Below are 23295 nucleotides of genomic sequence, written 5' to 3'. Positions count from 1 at the left end.
CAATGCAACCTCCACCTCCTGGGCTCAAGCAATCCTCTTGTCTCAGCCTCCTGAGTAGCTGGGACTGCCGGCACGCACCATCACACCCAGCTAATTTTAACATTTTTTGTAAAGATGGGGTTTTGCCATGTTGCCCAAACTGGTCTTGAACTCCTGGACTCAAGTAATCTGCCTGCGTTTGCCTCCGAAAGCACTGGGATTACAGGCATGAACCCCTGCACCTGGCCTGAAAATCTTCTTGCTAATTGATATTCAAGATAACGTGGAAGACAGAGGGCAGGTGGGTTCTTCCTTCCCTCATTACCAGTTCAAATGAATAATGTGGCCCCAGAGCACCTGATGCTGAATAACATCGGTATACGTTCCCCTTCATTACTTTCTCTTTTGTTCAGATCTGCAGGTTGTGGAACCCAAGCCTCAAAGAACTGACTGGCTACTTTTAGAAAGCCCTAAATTCAAAACTTGAAAGCAGAAAAAATAGAAAATGATTTTTCATTTGTATTTCCTGTAAAACAACCAACTCTTATTACGTAACTTTAAAATCTCATTGATTTTACAGAGTTTCCGTCTTTATGTCATCTTTCTGGAAGCTTATTGATTAAACAGTGTGTGTTGTCTTTATTTACCCCCTGCCCACAACCTAGCCTCACTCCACAGCACATCTCCTGGGTATGCCCTGGAGCTTCCAGCGTTGGAAGCTTTCTGGTTGATAATGCCTATTTTGATTGCAGCAGTAAAGTCACCAAGGACTAGAAATCCCCTGCTCCCCACTTTAGCAACTGAAGCTCATTTTGTTTCTAATTACCAGACATCTTAGGTGGAAGAGGAATGATGGCTGGATGGGGGGAGAGGAGGGAGGAAAAACATCACAAAGGGCTCTAGCTAAGAGCTTTCCAGAAAGACAAGGGCTTTCCATTCAGTATTTGGAGTTTACTTGTCTAAAATATTTTAGCAAAATTGCTATAGCTCTAAGCTGCATTGTCAAGTGACACCATGAAGACAAACATCTCATATAGCAGGTCCTTGCAAGGAAACAGCAAAGGGAAGGGGGAAGGGTTACTCCCTACTGCCAATGACTGGTCATAGCCAAGCTTTGGCTATTAAATTAATTCCCCATCAACATCACAAATGCCCAGGGTAGGGGGGCCACTGAAATCATTATGGTAAATCAGTCCCTTTCATGACCATTAGTGCAATTCTGCAAAGGCTCCCAGGCCACTAACTCTTTCAGCACACCATCTCATGAAGTATCCTGACTATACCCTTAGATGACCATTTGGGGTACATGTTTGGGGGGGGAGTTGGAAATAATTTCCTGCATCGATGATGTGTGCCTTGGTGATGGGTAAGGCCATATTTTCATCATCAGTAAAGAGATCATGCTAACATTAGGAGCTGCCTGACTGGAAGAGTGTCGCCACTATAATTCTTTATTAACTATAACTCATTGAATAGTGGTGTTAACCCCAATAAATTGCTGTGGGGACCCCCACCCAATGAGTGACCATCTTTTGCACCACAGAGAAAGCCTATTGTCATAAACAAGTTAACATCTTACCACACATAAATTATAGTAGTACTGAACAAAATGTCTCTTTACTTAAGCTACTATTACATTTAATTAGTTGCTGGGAAATAAGAAATGCATTTTCTAACAAGCTAACTCATTATAATTCCTGTCTTCCTTCTGTAGAATCAAATTCAAGTGTTATGAAGGCCTCAAACAAAAGTTTGCTTCCATGAAAGTGAAAAGAAACACTAAAAATGTGATAAGGATTTTAAAGACTCAGATAAATGAAGGAATAGTTCGCTAAAAGCCTATCATGTGTCAAGTACTGTGCTGGGGGCCATAGGTTTGGAGTCAGATCCCCCAAAAGCTGAAACACAGGCCTTGCTTTACACAGGCTCACAGACCAGGGGCAGGAGATTCCCACGTGGTAATTTGAATACAAATTGGTTAGTGGTAAAGGCCTTCTCAGAATTGCAGAGGGCGTGGGGAGAGATTGATCAGGCTGTAAGATCTAGGGAGGACGCTCCTTGTGGGGTTTAAACAAGGCCTGGAAAAAATGCTTAAATGGGGTGCAGTAGGGGAGCAATAGAGAGGGTCGCATAGTCCTAGACATGAAAATAGACAAGAGGCTGGGTGCGGTGGCTCACGCCTGCAATCCCAGCACTTTGGGATGCCAAGATGGGTGGATCCTGAGGTCAGGAATTCGAGACCAGCCTGGCCAACATGGGGAAACCCCGTCTCTACTAAAAATACAAAAATTAGCTGTGTGTGGTGGTGGGGGCCTGTAAACCCAGCTACTCGGGAGGCTGAGGCAGGAGAATTGCCGGCGGCCAGGAGGTGGAGGTTGCAGTGAGCTGAGATCGCGTCACTGCACTCCAGCCTGGGCGAAAGAGCAAGACTCCATCTGAAAAAAAAAAAAAAAAGAAAAGAAAATAGACATGAAATGTAGACATTTTCGAGGAAGTGAAAGGAGCTGACTGTGATGAAAGTGAGTCTGTGATATCCCTGAGCTAGGAGGACAGCAGAAGGGAAGCGGATATGATGTGGGGCAGCCATGTGGCTGGGTTAGGATACTGGCAGCCCTGCACAACCCCGAGAGCATACACCTCCTAAAATTCTCCTAGGACATATGTCTTTCTGGTCTCACCTTAGTCCTGCCCCTGATTGTATAGAACAAACATCATGATGAACACTGGACAGAAGAGCCCAGCTTGCAACTTCTTCAAGGGCAGGGAGAACCATATCGTTTTTTCAAAAAAAAGTTGTTTTTTTTTTTAGACAGAGTCTCCCTCTGTTGTCCAGGCTGGGGTGCAGTGGTGGGATCTTGGTTTACTGCAACCTCTGCTTTTTGGTTCAAGTGATTCTCCTGCTTCAGCCTCCCGAGTAGCTGGGATTACCGGCCCCTGCCACCACGCCTGGATAATTTTTCTATTTTTAGTAGAGATGGGGTTTCCCCACGTTGGCCAGACCGGTCTCCAACTCCCTACCTCAGGTGATCCACCTACCTCAGCCTCCCAAAGTGCTGGGATTACAGGCTTGAGCCACTGTGTCTGGCATTTTTCGATTGTATATTTATCTGTCTATTCCCCGTGCTCTAGTGCTGGGCAGAGAGACTGAGACCCAGAATATTCTCAATAAATGTTTATTGAATGAATAAATATTTGTTTAATGACACAGTCAGGGTAACCAAGGCAAATGCGGTAAACAAATGAATAGTGGAGTTCTAAATAATCAGTCTCCAAATAGAAATTCAGCAATAAAAACGTATTTGTTGTGTTAATGTGTCAAGAGAAGACCTTGGCCTGGAATGGGTTCAGTATTTAAAAGCCATTTTCCAAGGGGTAGAAGAATGGAATGTGTATAACTTTGGATCAAAATGTGTATAAGTTGTAATCAAACTCAAGGTCTGATGCCTTGACATTGGGGCAAATACATGATTCAAAAGGCAAAACTGCAAAGCAGAAAAATGTTTTGTAAGATTTGTAACAGTTAAAGTGCTCTCCTCTGACATCCTTTACTGAAGGGAATATTTAAAAAGTCATTTAATACAAATACTACATCTTAAAAATAAACATATAAATGTCACTCTTTTCTTAGGTTTGAGGTTGCTATGTTACTTAATTACATTAAATGTAATTTCTGCTAATCAAAAGAAAATCTTTTTTTTTTTGCCCAGTTTTTGTGGAATAATGTGTGTGTAGTCTAAGTAAATACTCATTTGAGGCCGGGTGCAGTGGCTCACACCTGTAATCCTAGCACTTTGAGAGACTGAGGCTGGAAGATCACTTTAGCCCTGGAGTTTAAGACCAGCCTGGGCAACATGGTAAGACCCGGTCTCTACAAAAAAATTAAAAAATAGCTGGGCACGGTGGTGCATGCCTGTAGTCCCAGCTACTAGGGAGGCTGAGGTAGGAGGGTCGCTTGAGCCTGGAAGGTCAAGGCTGCAGTGAGCCATGATTGCACCACTGCACTCCAGCCTGAGTGTAGAGTGAGAACTGGTCTCAAGAAAGAAAAAAAAATCATTTGAGAGAATATATTCTTAGCATAAAATTTATAATAATGAATTCAGCTTTACTTTATCGTAATGGTGGTTTACATTTCAGAAACAAACAGAAAGCCAGAATTCTCCTTTATCTGGGGACCGACATCAAAATGAGAAAGGCAGCAAATGTCATTCTTCTACAACTACTTAGTATGGTAGAATCAAGGAAGGACAGTAGGTTTCTAACAGCCCCTGGGTTTTTAAGTGATGGGCAGCTCTGCCTGCACTGTATTCATACTCCACTAGGACCGAATTAATAAAAAAAAAAAAGTGAGCTTAATAATATTTTTTTCTATGATTAAATATATTCACTGTTCAATAGATACATGAATATAGTGTCTGTTTGTTTAAAGAAGCAAGAATTGTAAGGTAGAAATGCCCCTAGAGAACAGAGGTGCAGAGTGGGTCTGTCTCCTGGGTCAGCACCCAGCCTTCACCACCTGCCTCCCGCCTCCCTCCCTTCCTTGGCCCATTGCTACATCAAAAACCCCTGCAGTCTATTTTTTCATGTATTCTGTTGGGGGCATGTGCACAGAAATTAAAAAAAAAAACACCTCTTAGACTTGTTTTTATTTTTTTGTTTTGTTTTGCTTTTTTGAGACACCTGTAATCCCAGCACTTTGGGAGGCCGAGGTGGGCGGATCACCTGAGATCAGGAGTACGATACAAGCTTGGCCGACACGGTGGAACCCCATCTCTACTAATAACAGAAAAATTAGCCGGGCATGGTGGCACATGCCTGTAATCCCAGTTACTCGGAAGGCTGAGGCAGGAGAATTGCTTGAACCCAGAGGTTGCAGTGAGCTGAGATCACTCCAGCCTAGGCGACAAGAGTAAAACTCCATCTCAAAAAAAAAAAAAAAAAAAATGAAAGTAATAAATGCTTTCAGTGAGAAAATTCAAATAATATAGAAAGGTAAACATTTGAACTAAAATCTTCCTTCCTCACCCAATTACTCTCTTCCTAGAAGGTTCCTGTTAATAATTTCTTAAGTGTCTTTTCAGAAAAAAGGGCTATGTACCAGCACATTTTTCTTTTTGAAATGTACAAACATTGAATTATAATATATTTTATTTTAAACCTTGCTCGTTTCATTTAACAAACTTTGAACATGTTTTCATTACCAGTATGTACAGTATAGATCTTCCCATATTCTTTTTGTAACGCTTCCTAGTATTCTATTGTATAAAGGTATTCTAATCTATTTATGTACACTGTGCCCTGCTGGTGGACATTTGTGATAATTTATTTTGCTGTTACAAAGAATACCTTTCAATGGATACTCTTTTACATATAACTCGATATCATCTTTTGTATGAATTCACGAGGTCACTGGGCCGTTACGTACAGGACATAAGTTGTACATTGCATAAAGTGCCTTTTCTATGAGGGCACCATTCGGTTTGTAGACCTCATAAATTTAAATAGTTATTATGATACTTTTCTGGCAGATAGACATAAAATCTCTTGACAAGGAGATACTTTATTCTAATTTGAACAAAATCACCATGGCCCTGGGTAAATCAATATTAACAGAACAACCGAGTCAAAGGGCATATGCGGCCAGGCATGGTGGCTCACGCCTGTACTTTGGGAGGCCGAGGCATGTGGCTCATCTGAGGTCAGGAGTTTGAGATGAAACTCAAACTCAGGAGTTTGGCAAAAGCCTGTCTCTAGTAAAAATATAAAAATTAGCCAGGCGTGGTGGCGCATGCCTGTAATCCTAGCTGCTCAGGAGCTGCCTTTAAAAAAAAAAGAAGGCATATGAGGCATATGCACATGCACTTTTGATAAAATATTGTCAACTTTCTCTCCAAAATGGTTGTACCAAGAGAGATTGATTTTTAACAGACAATAGGGCTTGACTTCTAAGATCTAAAGCACACCGTGTTGTTTTAAGTCACGGTCAACTTTTATTTGCCTGAGGTTGTAAGAAAGAATGAGAACAGGAATAGCCAAAAGCTACCTCCCCAAAAATTCCCAATGAGAAAATCAGGTAATTTGCTGTTACCTGTTTTCCTTTCCTTTCTAGGGATGATCTAATGCACAGTTCCTTGAAGGATTGGACGCCAGCAGGAGAGAAAATAATCTGCTCTAGTTGCAGGGCACCTGAAACCTGCATAGTTGGTTCCTGAACATATATATGTTGATAAAAATGTTTACTTTTTTTCTTATTTTTTTTTTTCCTAGACAGAGTCTCGCTCTGTTGTCCAGGCTGGAGTGCAGTGGCATGATCTTGGCTCACTGCAACCTCCTTCTACTGGGTTCAAGTGATTCTCTCATGTTCAAGTGATTCTCCCACCTCAGCCTCCCCAGGAGCTGGGACAACAGGCGCATGCCACCACGCCTGGCTCATTTTTGCATTTTTAGTAGAGATGAGCTTTTGCCACGTTGGCCAGGCTGGTCTCGAACTCTTGACCTCAGGTGACCAGCCCCCCTCCCCCGCCGCCGCCTCCCAAATTGTTGGGATTACAGGTGTGACCCCCTGTGCCTGGCTGTTCTTTTGTTCTTTACTGGAGAAATTAAATGAACAATAATGGGAAAGGTACAGTAATGCTGTGATGGAGTTGTGGTGGGAAGCTGGTATTATAGGATCAAAGACAGGATTGTTGTAATGTGTCTGTTGTGGGGTATATAAAAAAACGGTTCTACTCTTAGAGTCTTCTCCAATCTCTCAAAGAAGAGTCAACAGTTCCAGTAATAGACTGGATCTTTACGACAGCAGCAGGCATGGTAAAGCACTGTTGGGCATATATTTATTGTTTTATTGGTCACATTGTGCCTGACATCACTCCTAGTCTCATCAAAAAATGACCGCTCATGATTCTCATCATAAATGCCTACATGTTTGTCGCTTTGTGGGATTTGACTGGATTCTACTGTAAGTGTAAAATTGAAGGATAAGCGGTGGAATGTTAAGACTATGGTTAGTTCAAGAGGAAGGAATATGTTAAGCAATGCTCAAAACAAACTTAAAATAGAAACAAGGCAGGTGGGGGGGGCAGAGAAGAAAACAAGTTGAGAAAAGATTTTTTAAAAAGTGGCAGGAAGGAAGCCCATGGGAATAAGAATTCTGCCTTTAGAGGTGAAAGGCAGAATCCATAGAATGACTCTGGCTGGACAAAGCTCAAGAGGAAGCCAAACATTTAGATCCTAACCCTTTCACCTAGCTTTGAGACTTTGGGGGAAGTTCCCCACTCACTCTTCCCCACTCCCCCAAGTTTCCCTGTATGTCAAAGAAGCACAAGAATGACCCCCTTTCCAAGGTTGAGAGGAGAAAATGACAAATAGCCTAAGAACACTTTGAGGTGTTAAGAGTAGGATTGTCTGCTCTTAACAGTTGTCTGCAGGATTGGTTTGACGTCTCATGGTGCTGTTTACTGATTCTGTTCTCTTCCACAATAAAGCATGTATAGCTTTCTCACTGGGCCCTTGCACAAATAGGAAATGTAACGTAAGAATCTTAGAAGCTTGCAAAACGTAAGAACCTTAGAAGCTTGCAAAACTGCATCATTTAGAATGTATCATTAGCAATTATCAGGGGCAGATAGCAGAGGCCTTATTATGTATTTCTCTCTTGTGATAAAACTCTAATCTGGCCTATGTTTCATCCTCAAGGACAAAATGTGGTTTATTGTTCACTGCAAGCTTGTTTAAAGGACAGAGATGTTTCTAGGCTGATTCATATTCACCCTTCATCAGGATGAGCACAGAGCGAGAAGCTAGCCACGCTGTGCTCCTCATTGCCTAGCTCAGGTAAGACAGCACAAAACAGTCTCAGGATTCAACTGATTCTGCTAGACACTGTAGTTCAACACAGTTGATTGATTGCTAAAGACTTAACCAGTTCCACTGAAAAATGTTTACAGAAGTTCACTATTACCTTTTGGAAGTGGGGTGTTGGTGATGGTATGGGAGTAATTAATATCTCAGGTAGGAAAGGCATTTAAACTTGAACTTATTTTTTAAATTTTCATTTAATTTAATTTTTATTTATTTGTTTTTTATTTTTTGAGATGGAGTCTCACTCTTGCGGCCCAGGCTGGAGTGGAGTGCAGTGGTGTGATCTTGGCTCACTGCGACCTCTGCCTCCCAGGTTCAAGTGATTCTCCTGCCTCAGCCTCCAAAGTAACTGGGATAACAGGCATGCACCATCACACCTGGCTAATTTTTGTATTTTTTAGCAGAGATGGGGTTTCACCACGTTGGCCAGGCTGATCTTGAACTCCTGACCTCAGGTGATCCTCCTGTGTCGGCCTCCCAAAGTGTGGGGATTATAGGCATGAGCCGCTACTCCTGGCCTTTTTTTTTTTTTTTTTTAACTTTGTTTTTAAAAGACAGTGTCTTGGCTGAATGTGGTGGCTCACGCCTGTAATCCCAGCACTTTGGTAGGCCAAGGTGGGCGGATCACAAGTTTAGGAGATCGAGACCAGCCTGGTCAACATGGTGAAACCCCATCTCTACTAAAAATACAAAAAATTAGCCGAGCATGGTGGCACGCACCTGTAGTCCCAGCTACTCGGGAGGCTAAGGCAGGAGAATTGCTTGAACCTGGGAGGCAGAGGTTACAGTGAGCCGACAGCATACCACTGCACTCCAGCCTGGGTGACAGAGCAAGACTCTGTCTCAAAAAAAAAAAAAAAAGAAAAGAAAAAAAGAAAAGTAAAGGCAGTGTCTTGTTCTATCACCCAGGCTTGAGTGCAGTGACACAATCATGGTTCACTTTAGCCTTGACCTCCTGAGCTCAAGCAATCCTCCCGCCTTAGCCTCCTAAGTGGCTAAGGACCACACGTACATGCCACATTGGCTGGGTAATTAAAATTTTTTTTTTAACTATAGAGATGGGGGTGTCCCTATGCTGCCTAGGCTGGTCTCAAACTCCTAGGCTCAAGTGATCTTCCCGCCTCAGTCTCCCAAAGTGTTTGGATTACAGGCATGAGCCACCATGCCTGGCTAAACTATTATTTGCAATTATCTTATACTGAATGTATTCCTAGGCTGTGTCGTTTCTTCAGTTTCTTGTGGGATGCCTTTTTCTTATGTGTAAGTATCTCTTTTGGTTTAGAAACAATTTGTTCCTTTTTAGCAAAGATCATCTCCATGCAGCAGAGGGATCTCTCATATGGGTTAATCTGACCATGAACTCTGTAAATACGGTGTACATCTTGGCTTTGTTCAACTGAATGTGCTCGATGATCCAAGAATGTACATCTAAACTCTGAAGTTCAGCATTGCTCTCTGCATTTTTAAGCACATGCAGCAAAAATTCGACACCTTTTTTGGGCACCAAGCCTGCATCCTGCTCCATTGTTTGGCCTGGGCACACATGCCAGCTCCACCTTTGTAATGATGGAAAGGCACACAGTGCCTCTGAAAAGTGACATCTTTCAGGTACTTGGTGTTTTTTGGGGTATGCATACCTTGATGGCCTGCACAGTTACATGGGTGTTCTTAAAGGTAACATAAAGATTTGAACCCCTTGGTTTGCATGATTTTGTGGAGTTTTCTGGGTCAAGGGATAGGCAAATCATTTTCAGAGATTACCCCAGGCCAAGAGGCTACAGAAAGAGCTTGAATTTTTTCTCGCATTCTGGCACCAATAGTAACTATCAAGTAATAAAATAGAGAAAACGGAAGGCATAACAGCCAGATGGAGGGTTGGATGAGACAGCTTACTGTTTACAGAGTTTGGAGAACTGCATCTGGGCGTGAGGAGACCTGGGCCATGGGGCACTCCTGTCTCCATGTGCTGGAGGGTATTTGAAGCCGAGGGATATAAACCCCAATGCTTCTTCCTGCAGCATCTATTTCATTCAAAGACTAGCAGCCAAAATACCTTTGTTTTTAGATTATGACACATAGGTAGAGGAATGGGAAGCAAATGTGGCATGAAGTTTGGGAAGAGTCTCCCAAGGCTTTCCACCGGGAGGCGAGTGGATTGTGGAGGAGTCAGGTTAGGTGGCTCATCCGGGTGGCTAGCTGGCGTGCTTTCATGGCCTCGTGTTCTCACTGAGCCTGCCTCCTGGGAGGCGTTTCTCGTCTCGGTCTAACTGGTTTCACTAAGCACAGGAGTGGATGCTCCATCCTCTACGAAGGGTTTTCCCTAGTGACTGCTCTTTGACTCATTATCACCTCCTCTCCTTGGCTCTTATCAATTCCTACCTTGCGCTGTGGGCACATAAGCCCCAGTCCCAAGTCCGCTGCTGGTCGATTCTCCTCCAGAGCGCAGTCTGAGTATTGGTCCCACCTGCCGAGCACTCTGCCTGCATGGAAGCAGGATCTTGGTAAACACTGGAAGAAAGAAAGAAAGAATGAGAAGCTGGTAATCACAACCTGTGGCTAAGGAGGTGGCTGATTTTATTTCTTTTTAGAAGTGAAAATCAAGAGAGGGTTTCGCTTAGCTGGAGGGCGGGGTGCGGGGGATGTATTTCCTGAAAGAAGATGAGAGGGAGGAAACTTAAATCTCTCCCTTTAAGATAAATGTCCTGGAAGAGCGCGGTGGCTCATGCCTGTAATCCTGGAGGCGGGCAGATCACCTAAGGTCAGGAGTTGGAGACCAGTCTGGCCAACATGGTGAAACCCCGTCTCTTCAAAAATACAAAAATTAGCCGGGGTGGTGGCAGGCGCCTGTAGTCCCAGCTACTCGGTAGGCTGAGGCGTGAGAATCACTTGAACCTGGGAGGAGGAGGTTGCAGTGAGCCAAGATCCCCCCACTGCACTCCAGCCTGGGTGACAGAGTGAGACTCTGTCTCATTTAAAAAAAAAGAAATGAAATAAAAAAGATAAATTTCCTGATTACACATTGTGCACGCACAGACACAGGGAAGTGCTTCTAAAAGTCCTGAAACTGAAGATAAACCATTTTGATTGGTGACTCTCTTTTGTCCTTATCTCCGTCTAAACAGAAGGTGAATTGTGGATTGCTTTAGCTTTGCCTGTTGCCCTTTTCATCAGTAATGCAGGCTAAATAATTACCCTCTTTGCTTTTTCCAGTTGTGTCAGCCCCAGTGTACTTCTGGCAATAAGGAAATGTTAATTGAGAATGAAAATAGAGTCATTAAACCCTTACATTAAATAATTATGGTGTGTTCTTTTAAAGACATCGTGTTATCGGTATACAAATATGTTGCAATCAAGTTATCAAACTTGCCCTCTAATTTCCAGAGAACTGCACTGTGACCAGGGCCACATAAGGAGAATCTTAGACTCCTGTGGGCATCATGAGTTGATTTTGATGCTTCCCATGTTTGTGCTGTGTCTGGGATTCTCTAGGGGCAGTTAGCTGCATCCAGGCCCTTTATGAGAATTGTTTAGCAGAGCTGAAGGCAGCACTGTGCAAGTATCAGAGAGGTTCCTGGATATCAATTCCAGTTCTGGCCCTGATTTTCTTTGTAGTTTTAAGCCAAACAGGAAAATTTATCTGCATATTAGTTCTCTTATTTAGCAGTAGAGAAGATACTATTTCTCTGTCCAATGTCTTAAAACTTGAATACAAAGAAACTTTAGACACAAGGGATTATTAATAGTGTGCCTGTTATGTTTCTGTTCGGGGGGGAGGAGGGGATGTAAATTTCAGTTCTGATTCACAAAGGAGATTCTGCAGAGAATCTTTACAGTCATACTTCGGACTTCCCTTCTCCAGTCTCCTCTGTTCTTTGGATAATCTTATTACCTTTTTGGTCATTCTAAGCACTACATGGATTAGTTCAGTATATAGATTATGGCCATATAAATCTCATTCTCACTCTTGGCCGATAACCTCACTCTGGTTTTACTGAAAAGATTAAAGCTATTTTGGAAGAATTGAACTCGCCCATTCCTCTCAGTTTCATGTTGATGTATCTTCATCTCTGTGGCTGTCTCCCAGTTGCAGACAGAGGCAGCCACCTTTCTTCCTCCTTCAGAGCTAACCCTTTCCTTTGTGCCCTTGATGCCCCCCTCCACCTCTTCCTATTACCACTACTCAGCACCACCCACATATTAGGGCTCCCTTGCAACCACTTTCAAACAAGGCCAGGCTTTATTCCATTTTAAAAAGCACACAAGAAAACCAAAATGCTTTTGCCTGACTTTGCTGTCTCTTCTAGTCTATTTATTGCTTTCCTTTTGCAGCAAGACATCTCAATTTCCTCTTTCCTCATAGCCCCTTAGTTTTGCAGCCTAGCTTCCTTTCTCTATCACTCTATTGAAATTGTGTCCTCAAATGTCACAGTGGTGCCCTTGTAACTTAATCTGAAAAGGGTGGTGTTTTAGCCTCATTCTTCTTATTTTCTCAGCAGCATCAATTTTCTTTCTTTCTGCCTTTTTTCTTTCATATTCCACTCTGACATATTTCTCTGGTTTATATTTTTCTGCTTATCTCCTCATTGGGTTTTCTAGACCAGTCCACTGCATAGCATCATGGCTGAGTCCAAGCTCTCACATTAGCCTGCCTGTGGCTGAATTTTAACTCTGCCATGAATTAACTGCATGAGCTTTGTCAAGGTAATCTCCCTGTGCCTCAGTTTTTCCAGCCTTAAAATGGAGACTGTAGTAGGAGTATTAACTTTCGGTTTGATGTAACAATTGAATGAGATAGTCTATGTAATATTTATCCCAACATTTGGCACATAGAAGTTTTCATTGAATGTTATCTATTAGCATAACAATAAGCTCCTCCATCTTCGAAAATATAACTGTTCTTTTTTTCTTTTAGGACATATTTTCCGTATGACAGAAAGGCATACGGAAAGGCAGAGCGAGACGATAACTAATTATTGATAAATAGATTTATGCACGTGGTTGAAGAGTCCGGGGAAGGTGGGATGATGAGGGAGAGAGGCTCCTAAATTCTGCAGGTGCTGTAGTTCCCTGATTTTAATTTTGCTTTGCTTTTTACCAATAAATCATTTTGAGAGCTTAAATCGCTCCTTTCAGGACATGTGGTGTTTCTTGAGCAGGAAGGGACGTCAGCGGTTAAAGCTCTTGTTGCTGGTGCAACAATCAGTCACGATGAGTCTGCCTGGCATGGAACACAGTGTCCCATCCTTAGATTAAATGCGCTCTAACAGGATTATGTAAGGAAGGAGGCAGCCATGGCGGCATCTCTGTGCAGAGGCCTCCTGGAACCCGTCCATTGAGTCATGCCGCCATCTCGCGGCCGCAGGGGGAACGGGCCTTGACAGGGCCATTTTGTTTGGTGCAGAGGGAAGGTCCCCAGAATTGCCGTCTACAGAATTTCTGCAGAAAGTGTCGGTCAGGCTGACGTGAGGGAAGAATGAGGGGGGATATCACAGCAAGGAGAAGGAAAAACACCTCAGCATGGCGTGGGGAAGCAAAGGGCGCAAGTGATGCTTGTGCCAGCCCACAGTATTCATGTCGGTTTCATTCCAGAACAATTCCCACTCCCGCCCCAATACTCTGTAAACTTTGACTTTCCCCTCTTATTTGATTCTCACTTTCCATCACTCTGTGCCGACCCGTTGTCCTGAACAGACCCTGCGTCACCTCCTAATTTCCCTTCTTGTATGTTAGGAATTCAGGGCTGGGAAAATTTAGCCGAGTCATCACATTTGGCTACTACCCGGGAAAGCAGCCCTCCCGAGTCCGGAACGGGCTCCGGTTCATCACGTGGCAGCCGCCTGCAGGAGCCGCAGGTAAGGGACACTGTTGGCCGGGGCAGCCCAGATGCAGCTGGAGGTGTCCTGGCTGCACTTGGGTTCCCAAAACCTTTCTGGAATGTCACTCTGGTCACCGGTATCAGAGGGAGTTCAACCTCTAGGGGATAGCTGTTTGGTAATGTTCTCTTTGTAAAACTGAAGTGGGCAATGTTGACCAGGAAGCTGATTTTGTTTGCTTTTCACAAACTATGTTAATTGATCAACAGATGAGTTATAGATCATTCTACTGTCAGCAATATAATAGAATGACAGAGACACAGGGAAGATATTGACACTTTAAACTGAAATGTCTATGCGGTCTGTCTTCCCTGGTTCAGCACACAGGACATTGCCAGGGAGCTGAACCTAGGCTTCTAGTACAGTGACTGAAAGGATAGCTTTCAGAGTCCTGAAATCTGCTCTGCCACTACTATTTGACTTTGAGTTAATTGTTCAACATTACTTTAAGCCCCAGTTTCTTCTTTTCTTAAATGAAGACGATTTATTTTTATTTTTATTTTTTGAGACAGGATCTTGTTCTGTGCCCAAGCAGTGGCACAATCTCGGCTCACTGCAACCTCTGACTCCTGGGTTCAAGTGATTCTCCTGCCTCAGCCTCCTGAGTAGCTGGGACTACAGGTGTGCACTACCTTGTCTGGCTAACTTTTGTATTTTTAGTAGAGCCAGGGTTTCACCATGTTGCCTAGGCTGGTCTTGATCTCCTGATCTCAAGCAATCTGCCTGCCTCGGCCTCTCAAAATGCTGGGATTTATAGGCGTGAGTCGCCACACTCAGCCTACTATTGTGATTTATAAGTTCAGTGTTGGAAGGATTTTTAAGCAATCTAACAGTTTCTTCTGCTCATTTTACAGATAAGGAGATAAAATCAAAGTGTTTTATAATTTTGGCCTTCATAATATACCTTTTGGCTTCAATAAATAAAAGGATTATTGACGAAAAATCTAATATTTTGAGTCAGAATGATTCAAGTTTGCAAAAGCAGATTGGAGTCAGTGTAAAGCATAAAACAGTCTTCTAAGTTACCCCAAATCCACGTATCTTCAGTGAGATCAGGTATAAGCACAACATGGCAGTGAACACAAGTCCCAGCTGGGGTCGTGGGGTTGGTGAAAACCAGGGGGTCTGCACATAGCTCACTCAGGAGTATGTTCTAGAGAAAGAATTGGTTGAAGAATGTGTACAGAGATGAGTAAAACTAGAAGCAGAGCTAGCTGTGTCTTTGGCTTGCAAATGGCGAGGTGACCTCCTGGTCTTGGTTATACAAGATTAGGCACGTGTGGTGACCATAGAAACCCACCAGAAAATGTAATTCTCCTAGGAAAGAATGCCTGTCGTGTACGGGTGAGTGGGCTTGGAGGAGGAGTTAGAACACCCTAAGAAGTCTTGGAATCTGTATACTACCTTAATTCACAGTGTGTTTAAAACGATCCTCTCTGAGATCCTGTGTTGCAACAGATGAGAATGATCCTTTTGTTTTTGTTGGATTGGGTGTAAAGGACTTAATGTTTTAGAAAGGAGGGAGGCACTGCAGGCAAGAAGGAGGGCGTGGGGGTGGGGGGAGTCCTTTAAGAAGCTGCGAGTACAGGAAACACAAGGCTCTGGCGAGGGGCCTTGTGACCTTGATTTAACTCCTAATTTGTTTTATTTTTTAAGGAAACTTTTAACTGAAGAATAGCATCTTGGAAAAGTTGCATAAATCATAGACAAACAGCTGCTGTGATTTTAATTTTATTTTTAAAGTGAAATTCAAAGTGCTTCACAAACATATGGTATCAATTTCTTGTTCTCTGCATAGACACTGACCTCCTTCCCCTTCTCATCCCTCGGCCCCAGCTCCCTCCCTGACTTCCATGGTTTCTACTACTGCATGGACTCAGCCTAGCGGAGTTTATTTAATTTCCAGGATAGAGGTTCTTCTATATCAGCATGCGTGTAGCATTGCTAGGCACCATATACAAAAAGTGCAATGCTCAGGCCCAACACTCCCTGAGATTCGGATCCAATTGTTCTGGGGCACGCCTGGAGTTTATTATTATTATTATTTATTTTTATTTTTTAGAGACAGGATCTTGGTCTGTCAACCCAGCTGGAGTGCAGTGGCGCAATCGTGGCTTACGGCAGCCTCGGACTCCTGGGCTCAAGGGATGCTCAGCCTCCCAAAGTGCTGGGATTACAGGTGTGAGCCACTGCACCCACCTCTGGCTTGGAATTTATAACACGTACCCCGGGGAATTCTGATATAGAAGGCGCAGCCAACACTGAGAAATGCTTTACTTTTCCCACACCCAAGATTGAGATGATCCCTGACAACTGTGAGATTAAACGACATCACAGTTTTTTTCTTGTGTTGGGGAGGCAGGGTTTGCTAGAAGAAGTAGTGAGCTCAAGATAGAACTCTGTATGAGTTTCTCTAACCACAGATCGAATCTTCCAGGCGGAGCCACTCAGTTCTCATTTACTTTGCCCCGAACGGGAGCATGACCTTGAGTTCTACCTACGCCTATGAAGGCGAGGCTGGCTGCTTGATTTCTGAAGCCTGGGGAAGCTGCCTTGGCTGGCTAAAGCCCTTAGCTGTTATGCTAATCTTGGAAGAGAAGTCAAGCAGAAAGAACAGGGGAGCAGGTTTGTTTTCCTTCCCAATGGAAAGGAGCTTCAGGCATGATTTTCTTATGCCTTGGAACAGAGATACCAGCTGCTTTATAATGAGGCCCGTGCCCTCCTTGGTGAGTGGGCCCTCAGCTTCAGGGAGTTTTGCTTCTTTTATTTTGATTTTGAAATTTGAGATTTTTTCATTTGAAGGTAATCTTAATGCTATTAAATTCATAAATATGCTACTTTAAATACCCAATCCTATTTATCTAAAACAGACATTGCAAGCATACAAATATCTATTCTCTCCACATGTCAGCACCCATTCAGATCATGGTTTGGAAATGGGGAGAATAGAATTCCCTTAAACTGCAAGTCAGCTGGTGTTTCTTTACAGTTAACGTTAGCAAAATTTATGCAAAATAGTAATTCACAATGGTCTTCTTTATTTGTTAACTCACAAGGAAACACCCTCAAAACTGTATTTTGTTAAAGTGTTCAGAAATGTGGAAAAACTGAACTATATAAATATTGAAAAGTTAAAAATTCCTTAATTTTTTGTTCTTGGAACCACTACCACAATTTACAGGACAATATACCTGATGTAATGAAAGGAAAAGAAAAAATTACAGCAGATAAAAGACCATAGGGATGTGCATCTAGCCAATGCTACATTGCATTATCAATAGCTGTACTTTTTGCAAACTGTGACTATGACAGTCCTGAACAAGAAGGGTTTTCTGTTTAAGCTACAGTAAGTTTTCTAACTATGTATCATTGTTCCTTCCATGGCAGATTTTTACAGTTCCTCTAATGCGTTTGGGATGACTATTTCAAGGTAACTCGCTGCTTTCCCAAAACTTCTCATCCTTTCTCCTGCTAAGAACTGTAGCCCTTTACTACTGTTTTTATTTTTTATTTTTTTGGAGACAGAGTCTCGCTCTATCCCCCAGGCTAGAGTGCAGAGGCATGATCTCGGCTCACTGCAACCTCTGCCTCCCGGGTTCAAGCGATTATCATGCCTCAGCTTCCCGAGTAGCTGAGATTACAGGCACCCGCCACCATGCCCAGCCGATTTTTGTACTTTTAGTAGAGATGGGGTTTCACTATGTTGACCAGACTGGTCTCGAACTCCTGACCTCAGGTGATCCACTCACCTCGGCTTCCCAAAGTGCTGGGATTACAGTTGTGAGCCACCGTGCCCAGCCTCCTTTTCTGCTGTTTTTAGAACCTTCTGCTACCATATCTACTGTTTCCACTACCAGATCCATAACCATCACCATAGGGACTGCCTGAGCTTCTTCCACCAAAACTGCCCCATTTCATGGGTTCACAATTTGATTGCTGTTTCCAAGATCATTATAGTTCCCACCACCACCATAGTTACCACCACCAAAATTTCCTCCTTCATTGTAACCATCATATCATCCACCACTGCCATCATATGGACTACCTTGGTTTTCATATCCTGGTCCACCACCACCATGGTCCCCTCTACTATTATGACCAGGATCACCACCCATAGTGGCTACCGTCACCTCCAAATCCATTCTATCCACCGTCCTCTCCTGCATAACTGTCTCTGCTGCCATCACCTTCATCACCATAGCCTCCTTTCCACCAAAGTTCCCACCACGGCCAAAATTACCTTCACCACCTCCAAAGTTTCCTCCACGACCAGCCAAGTTGCCAGATCCACTTCCGTGACCTCTTTATGATCCAGTAGACTCCATCTCATTTAGAAAGGACCCTTTTTACTTCACAATTATGCCCATTAATAGCATAGTCTATCTGAACAACAATTTTATCAATTGTTTCATGATCATCAAAAGTTATAAGAGCAAATCCTGTTTTCCACTCTGCCTGGCTTCCCTAACTTTTTTATTTATTATTATTATTTTTTGAGATGGAGTCTCGCTCTGTTACCCAGGTGTACAGCGGCATGATCTTAGCTCACTGCAACCTCTGCCTCCTGGGTTCAAGCAATTCTCCTGCCTTAACCTCCTGAGTAACTGGGATTACAGGCATGCACCACCATGCCCAGCTAACTTTTGTATTTGTAGTAGAGACAGAGTTTCACCACATTGGTCAGGCTGGTCTCGAACTCCTGAGCTCAAGTCATCTGCCTGCCTCAGCCTCCCAAAATGCTGAAGTTACAGGCGTGAGCCACTGTGCCTGGTTCATAACTTCTATGGTTTCAATCTTGTCACACTTTTCAAAGGAGTCTCTCAAATTATATTCTTCTGTCTCTTCCTTATTACTCTCAACAAATATTTTCTTTTTTTTTTTTGAGATGGAGTCTTGCTCTGTCGCCCAGGCTGGAGTGCAGTGGCGCGATCTCAGCTCACTGCAAGCTCTGCCTCCCGGGTTCACGCCATTCTCCTACCTCAGCCTCCCGGGTAGCCGGGACTACAGGCGCCCACCACCATGCCCGGCTAATTTTTTTGTATTTTTAGTAGAGATGGGGTTTCACCGTATTAGCCAGGATGGTTTTGATCTCCTGACCTCGTGATCCGCCCACTTCGGCCTCCCAAAGTGCTGGGATTACAGGCGTGAGCCACCGTGCCCAGCAAACATTGTCTGTACTGTTGGATGGGCACCAGGCTTTACAGAACCCTCTCTAGAAACAGCTGTCTCTGGTTTCGCTACATGCCCACCAACCTTGTGTGATTGAGCACACTTTGCTGCACCAGCGTAAGTCACAAAACCAAGGCCCCCGAGATGTTTTGTTTGGGAGTTTCTCATTATCACACAATCTGTGGGTGTGCCCCATTCCTCAAAATGGTCTCTTAAACTGGCCTTTGTAGTTTCAAAGCTCAGGCCACCAAGAACCAGTTTTCTCAACCGCCCTGATTCCCATGGGTCTTGCTCCTGTCACTGGCTGCAGGGGCAGATGGTGATGGCCCGAGTCAGGCTGGGGGCAACTGGGTCACAGCTTTACCTCCACTTTGAGCTGTTTTTTTTTTTTTGAAGGTAATCTTAATGCTATTCAAATTCACAAATATGCTAATATAAATCACCAGTCCTATTTGTCTAAAGTAAGATTGTGTTCAACCCCTCCTTCAACATGGGACAGGAGTTTTGCTTCTTTTAGGCTCCCTGTACCCATTGTCAGGCACCTGTTGGCTCTGATCCGGAGCATCTGACCTGAGAATCTTTAGGTTCTATTGAAACATAAAGTTGTTAAAAGGAAAGCCCCAGAAAGAAACAACCAAGCGTGTTTTTTGGCTCTATGTGAGCCAAATTATAATTTTTTTTTTATTATACTTTAAGTTCTAGGGTACATGTGCACAACATGTGGGTTTGTTACATATGTATACATGTGCCATGTTAGTGTGCTGCACCCATTAACTCGTCATTTACATTAGATATATCTCCTAATGCTACCCCTCCCTGCTTCCTCCCTCCCCACAATAGGCCCTGGTGTGTGATGATCCCCTTCCTGTGTCCAAGTGATCTCATTGTTCAATTCCCACCTATGAGTGAGAACATGCGGTGTTTGGTTTTCTGTTCTTGCGATAGTTTGCTGAGAATGATGGTTTCCAGCTGCATCCATGTCCCTACAAAGGACACGAACTCATCCTTTTTTATGGCTGCATAGTATTCCATGGTGTATATGTGCCACATTTTCTTAACTCAGTCTGTCACTGATGGACATTTGGGTTGATTCCAAGTCTTTGCTATTGTGAATAGTGCCGCAATAAACATACGTGTGCATGTGTCTTTATAGCAGCATGACTTATAATCCTTTGGGTATATCCCCAGTAATGGGATGGCTGGGTCAAATGGTATTTCTAGTTCTAGATCCTTGAGGAATCGCCATACTGTTTTCCACAATGGTTGAACTAGTTTACAGTCCCACCAACAGTGTAAAAGTGTTCCTATTTCTCCACATCCTCTCCAGCACCAAATTTAAAATTTTAAAATTTTATTTTAGTTTCAGGGGTACATGTGTGGGTTTGTTGTAAAGGTAAATTGTGTCTTGCAGGGGTTTGAAGTATGGGTTGTTTTGTCACTCAGGTAGTAAGCATGGTACCCGACAGGTAGTTTTTCACTCTTCACCCTCCTCCTGCCCTCCACCCTTGTGTCTGTTGCCTTTTGTGTGTTCACGGGCACTCAACGTGTGGCTCCCACTTACAAGTGAGAACATGTGGTACTTGGTTTTCTCCTCCTGTGTTAGTTTGCTTAGAATAATGACCTCCAGCTCCATCCTCAATGTGAATTTTAAAATCCCTTTATTCTGGAGAGAAGCAACACTGTACTGCTGTGGTTTCTTTCTGTTAATGCAGTGGTTCTCCAAGTGTGGTCACCAAACCAGTCACATCCCAGTGTCACCTGGGAGCTTGTTAGAAATAGAAATTAGTAGGCCCTGCTGCCGATGCCCAAAATGAGAAACTCTGGGGCCTGGGCCTGGGAATCTCGGCTCACTGCAACCTCTGCCTCCCGGGTTCAAGCGATTGTCATGCCTCAGCCTCCCAAGTAGCTGGGATTACAGGCGCCCGCCACCATGCCCAGCTAATTTTTGTATTTTTAGTAGAGATGGGGTTTCACTATGTTGACCAGACTGGTCTCGAACTCCTGACCTCAGGTGATCCACTCACCTCGGCTTCCCAAAGTGCTGGGATTAAGGGTGTGAGCCCAGCCTCCTTTTCTGCTGTTTTTAGAACCTTCTGCTACCATATCTACTGTTTCCACTACCAGATCTATAACCATCACCATAGGGACTGCCTGAGCTTCTTCCACCAAAACTGCCCCGTTTCATGGGTTCATCATTTGATTGCTGTTTCAACAATCAAAATGTTTTAACAAGTCTGCTGGGTGATTCTGATGCACACTGAAGTGTGAGAGCCACTGGTTTAGTGAGGAAGCCTGTGGGAATACCTTGAAGCAAACAGAGAATCTCGTCAGCCAGGTAACTGATGGAAAGAGAAACTCGCTAATTGGTGGGGATGCAATTTTTCTGGGGTTTTATTTTGGTTCCCCCTTGCAGTGGTGAGAAGATTCCTGTTGGCCAGATAGGAAGGAGATATAGGTCCTGGAAGTTATGGGGTGAGGGAGTGTTTTCATGGACCTCTCCGGAATGGAGCAAATCCACCTAGGATTTCATGGACCAAATCTACCTGGGGGGCAAGGACGGCAGAGAAATCAAGTCCCCGTGCACCTCCAGATCAAGGAAGTCAAATGTTCCAAAGTACAGCTGTTGAAAAGGGTCAGGTTGTATCAGAGAAGAGTGTGTCTTGGTTTGGCCAGGACTTTTCCAGCTTTAGGACTGAAAGTCCCATGTCCCTGGAAGCTCCCCAGCCCTGGGAAAACCAAGACAGTTGGTCACTGGTCACTGTAGTTCAGTGACTGCCTGCTGGAATTACTTGGTGGGCTTTAAAAAATACTGATGCCTGGGCCCCTCTCTGGAGATAATGGTAGACTTGGTCTGGATGTTTAGAAGTTCCCTAGGTGATCCTAAGGTAGGCGGGGTTAAGAATGGCTGCAGCTGCTTGCCTGCCATTTCTCCTATTAAAAAAAGGAAAACACAAAACGTATACAAGTCAATGGTTCTAATGAGGTTGAACCCCTACCACATATTATATATGAAAATTAGCTCAAAATGGATCAATGACCTAAATAGAAAAGCTAAAACTATGTAAAACGCTTAAAAGAACATAAAGGGGTAAATCTTCATGACCTTAGATGTGGCAATAGATTCATAGATACTAAAAGCATGAGTAAGAACAATAAAAATAGACAAATTGGACTTCATCAAAACTTTTGTGCACAAAGGACATTATCCAGAAAGTGAAAAGACAGCCCACAGAATGGGCTAGAATATTTGTAAACCATATATCTGATAATGGTCTAGTATTCAGAATATATAAAGAATTCTTACAACTCAGAAAAAGACAACCCAATGGAAAATGAGCAAAGGATATGAATAGAAATTTCTCCAAAGAAGATATAAATCACCAACAAGCACACAAAAAGATGCTTAGCCCCATTAGTCATTAGGGGAATGCAAATAAAAACCACAAAGGACAGACCACTTCATACCTACTAAGATGGATCTAATAATAAATAACAATAATAATGGAAAATAAAAGTTGGTAAGGATGTGGAGAAATTGGAACCCTCACACATTGCTGGTGAGAATGTAAAATGGTGTAACCAACAGTTTGGTGGTTCTTCAAAAAGTTAAACATAGAATTACCATAGGATGGCTGGGCTTGGTGACTCACGCCTGTAATCCTGACACTTTGGGAGGCTGAGGTAAGGGATCACTTGAGGTCAGGAGTTGAATACCAGCCTGGCCAACATGGCAAAGTCCTGTGTCTACTAAAAATACAAAAATTAGCCAGGCATGGTGGCGTGCGCCTGTAATCCCAGCAACTAGGGAGGCTGAGGCAAGAGAATCCCTTGAACCCAGGAGGCAGAGGTTGCAGTGAGTCACTGCACTCCAGCCTAGGAGACAGAGTAAGACTCTGTCTCAAAAAAAGAAAAAAAAGAAAAGAAAAAGAATTACCATATGACTCAGCAATTCTACTCCTAAGTATATACCCCAAATAACTGAAAGCAGATACCCAGATAGTTGTGCACAGATACTCATAGTAGCATTATTCAAAATAGCCAAAACAGGGAAACAGCCCAAGTGCCTATCAACAGGTGAATGCATAAACAAATTGTGGTATAACCATACAATGGAATATTATTCGGCCATAAAAAATGACAAAATATTGATACATACTACAACATGGATGAACCTCAAAAACAATATACTAAGAAAAAGAAACCAGTTATAAATGATCACAATAATGTATGATTCCATATATGTGAAATATTCAGAATAGGTAAATCTATTGAGACAGAAGGCAGATTAACATGCCCAGGGCTGGGGGAGGATGGGATAGTGAATGGATGCCTAATGCGTGCAGGGTTTTCTTTCGGGGTGATGAAAAAGTTTTGCTATTAGACAGAGGTGGTAGTTGCAGAACATTGTTTAAATGGC

At 43.3% G+C, this 23295-nt stretch overlaps 1 protein-coding gene across 7 annotated transcripts in view; it reads left to right on the top strand.

Annotated features, from left to right (window-relative positions):
- MRO (maestro) overlaps positions 1-23295 on the top strand; it is a 44345-nt gene that overhangs the window by 9362 nt on the left and 11688 nt on the right. Inside the window, exons 2-3 of one of the 7 annotated variants that reach the window (XM_017877544.1) lie at positions 13567-13688; positions 17097-17139. The exons of 1 other annotated variant lie outside the window; for it this stretch is intronic. In XM_017877544.1, the coding sequence (XP_017733033.1) occupies positions 17126-17139 (14 nt within the window). In that variant the 5' untranslated portion in view covers positions 13567-13688; positions 17097-17125. Of the gene's footprint in view, positions 1-7737; positions 7810-10323; positions 10376-13239; positions 13689-15866; positions 15889-17096; positions 17140-23295 lie in introns of those variants that run through there. 5 more of the 7 variants (XM_017877545.1, XM_017877548.1, XM_017877546.1 and 2 more) reach the window with 5 other exon arrangements.

This window comes from Rhinopithecus bieti, unplaced genomic scaffold, assembly GCF_001698545.2.
Source record: "Rhinopithecus bieti isolate Rb0 unplaced genomic scaffold, ASM169854v2 scaffold_9976, whole genome shotgun sequence".
In the NCBI taxonomy this organism is placed as follows: Eukaryota; Metazoa; Chordata; class Mammalia; order Primates; family Cercopithecidae; genus Rhinopithecus; species Rhinopithecus bieti.
This window is presented reverse-complemented; position numbering and strand designations above follow the sequence as displayed.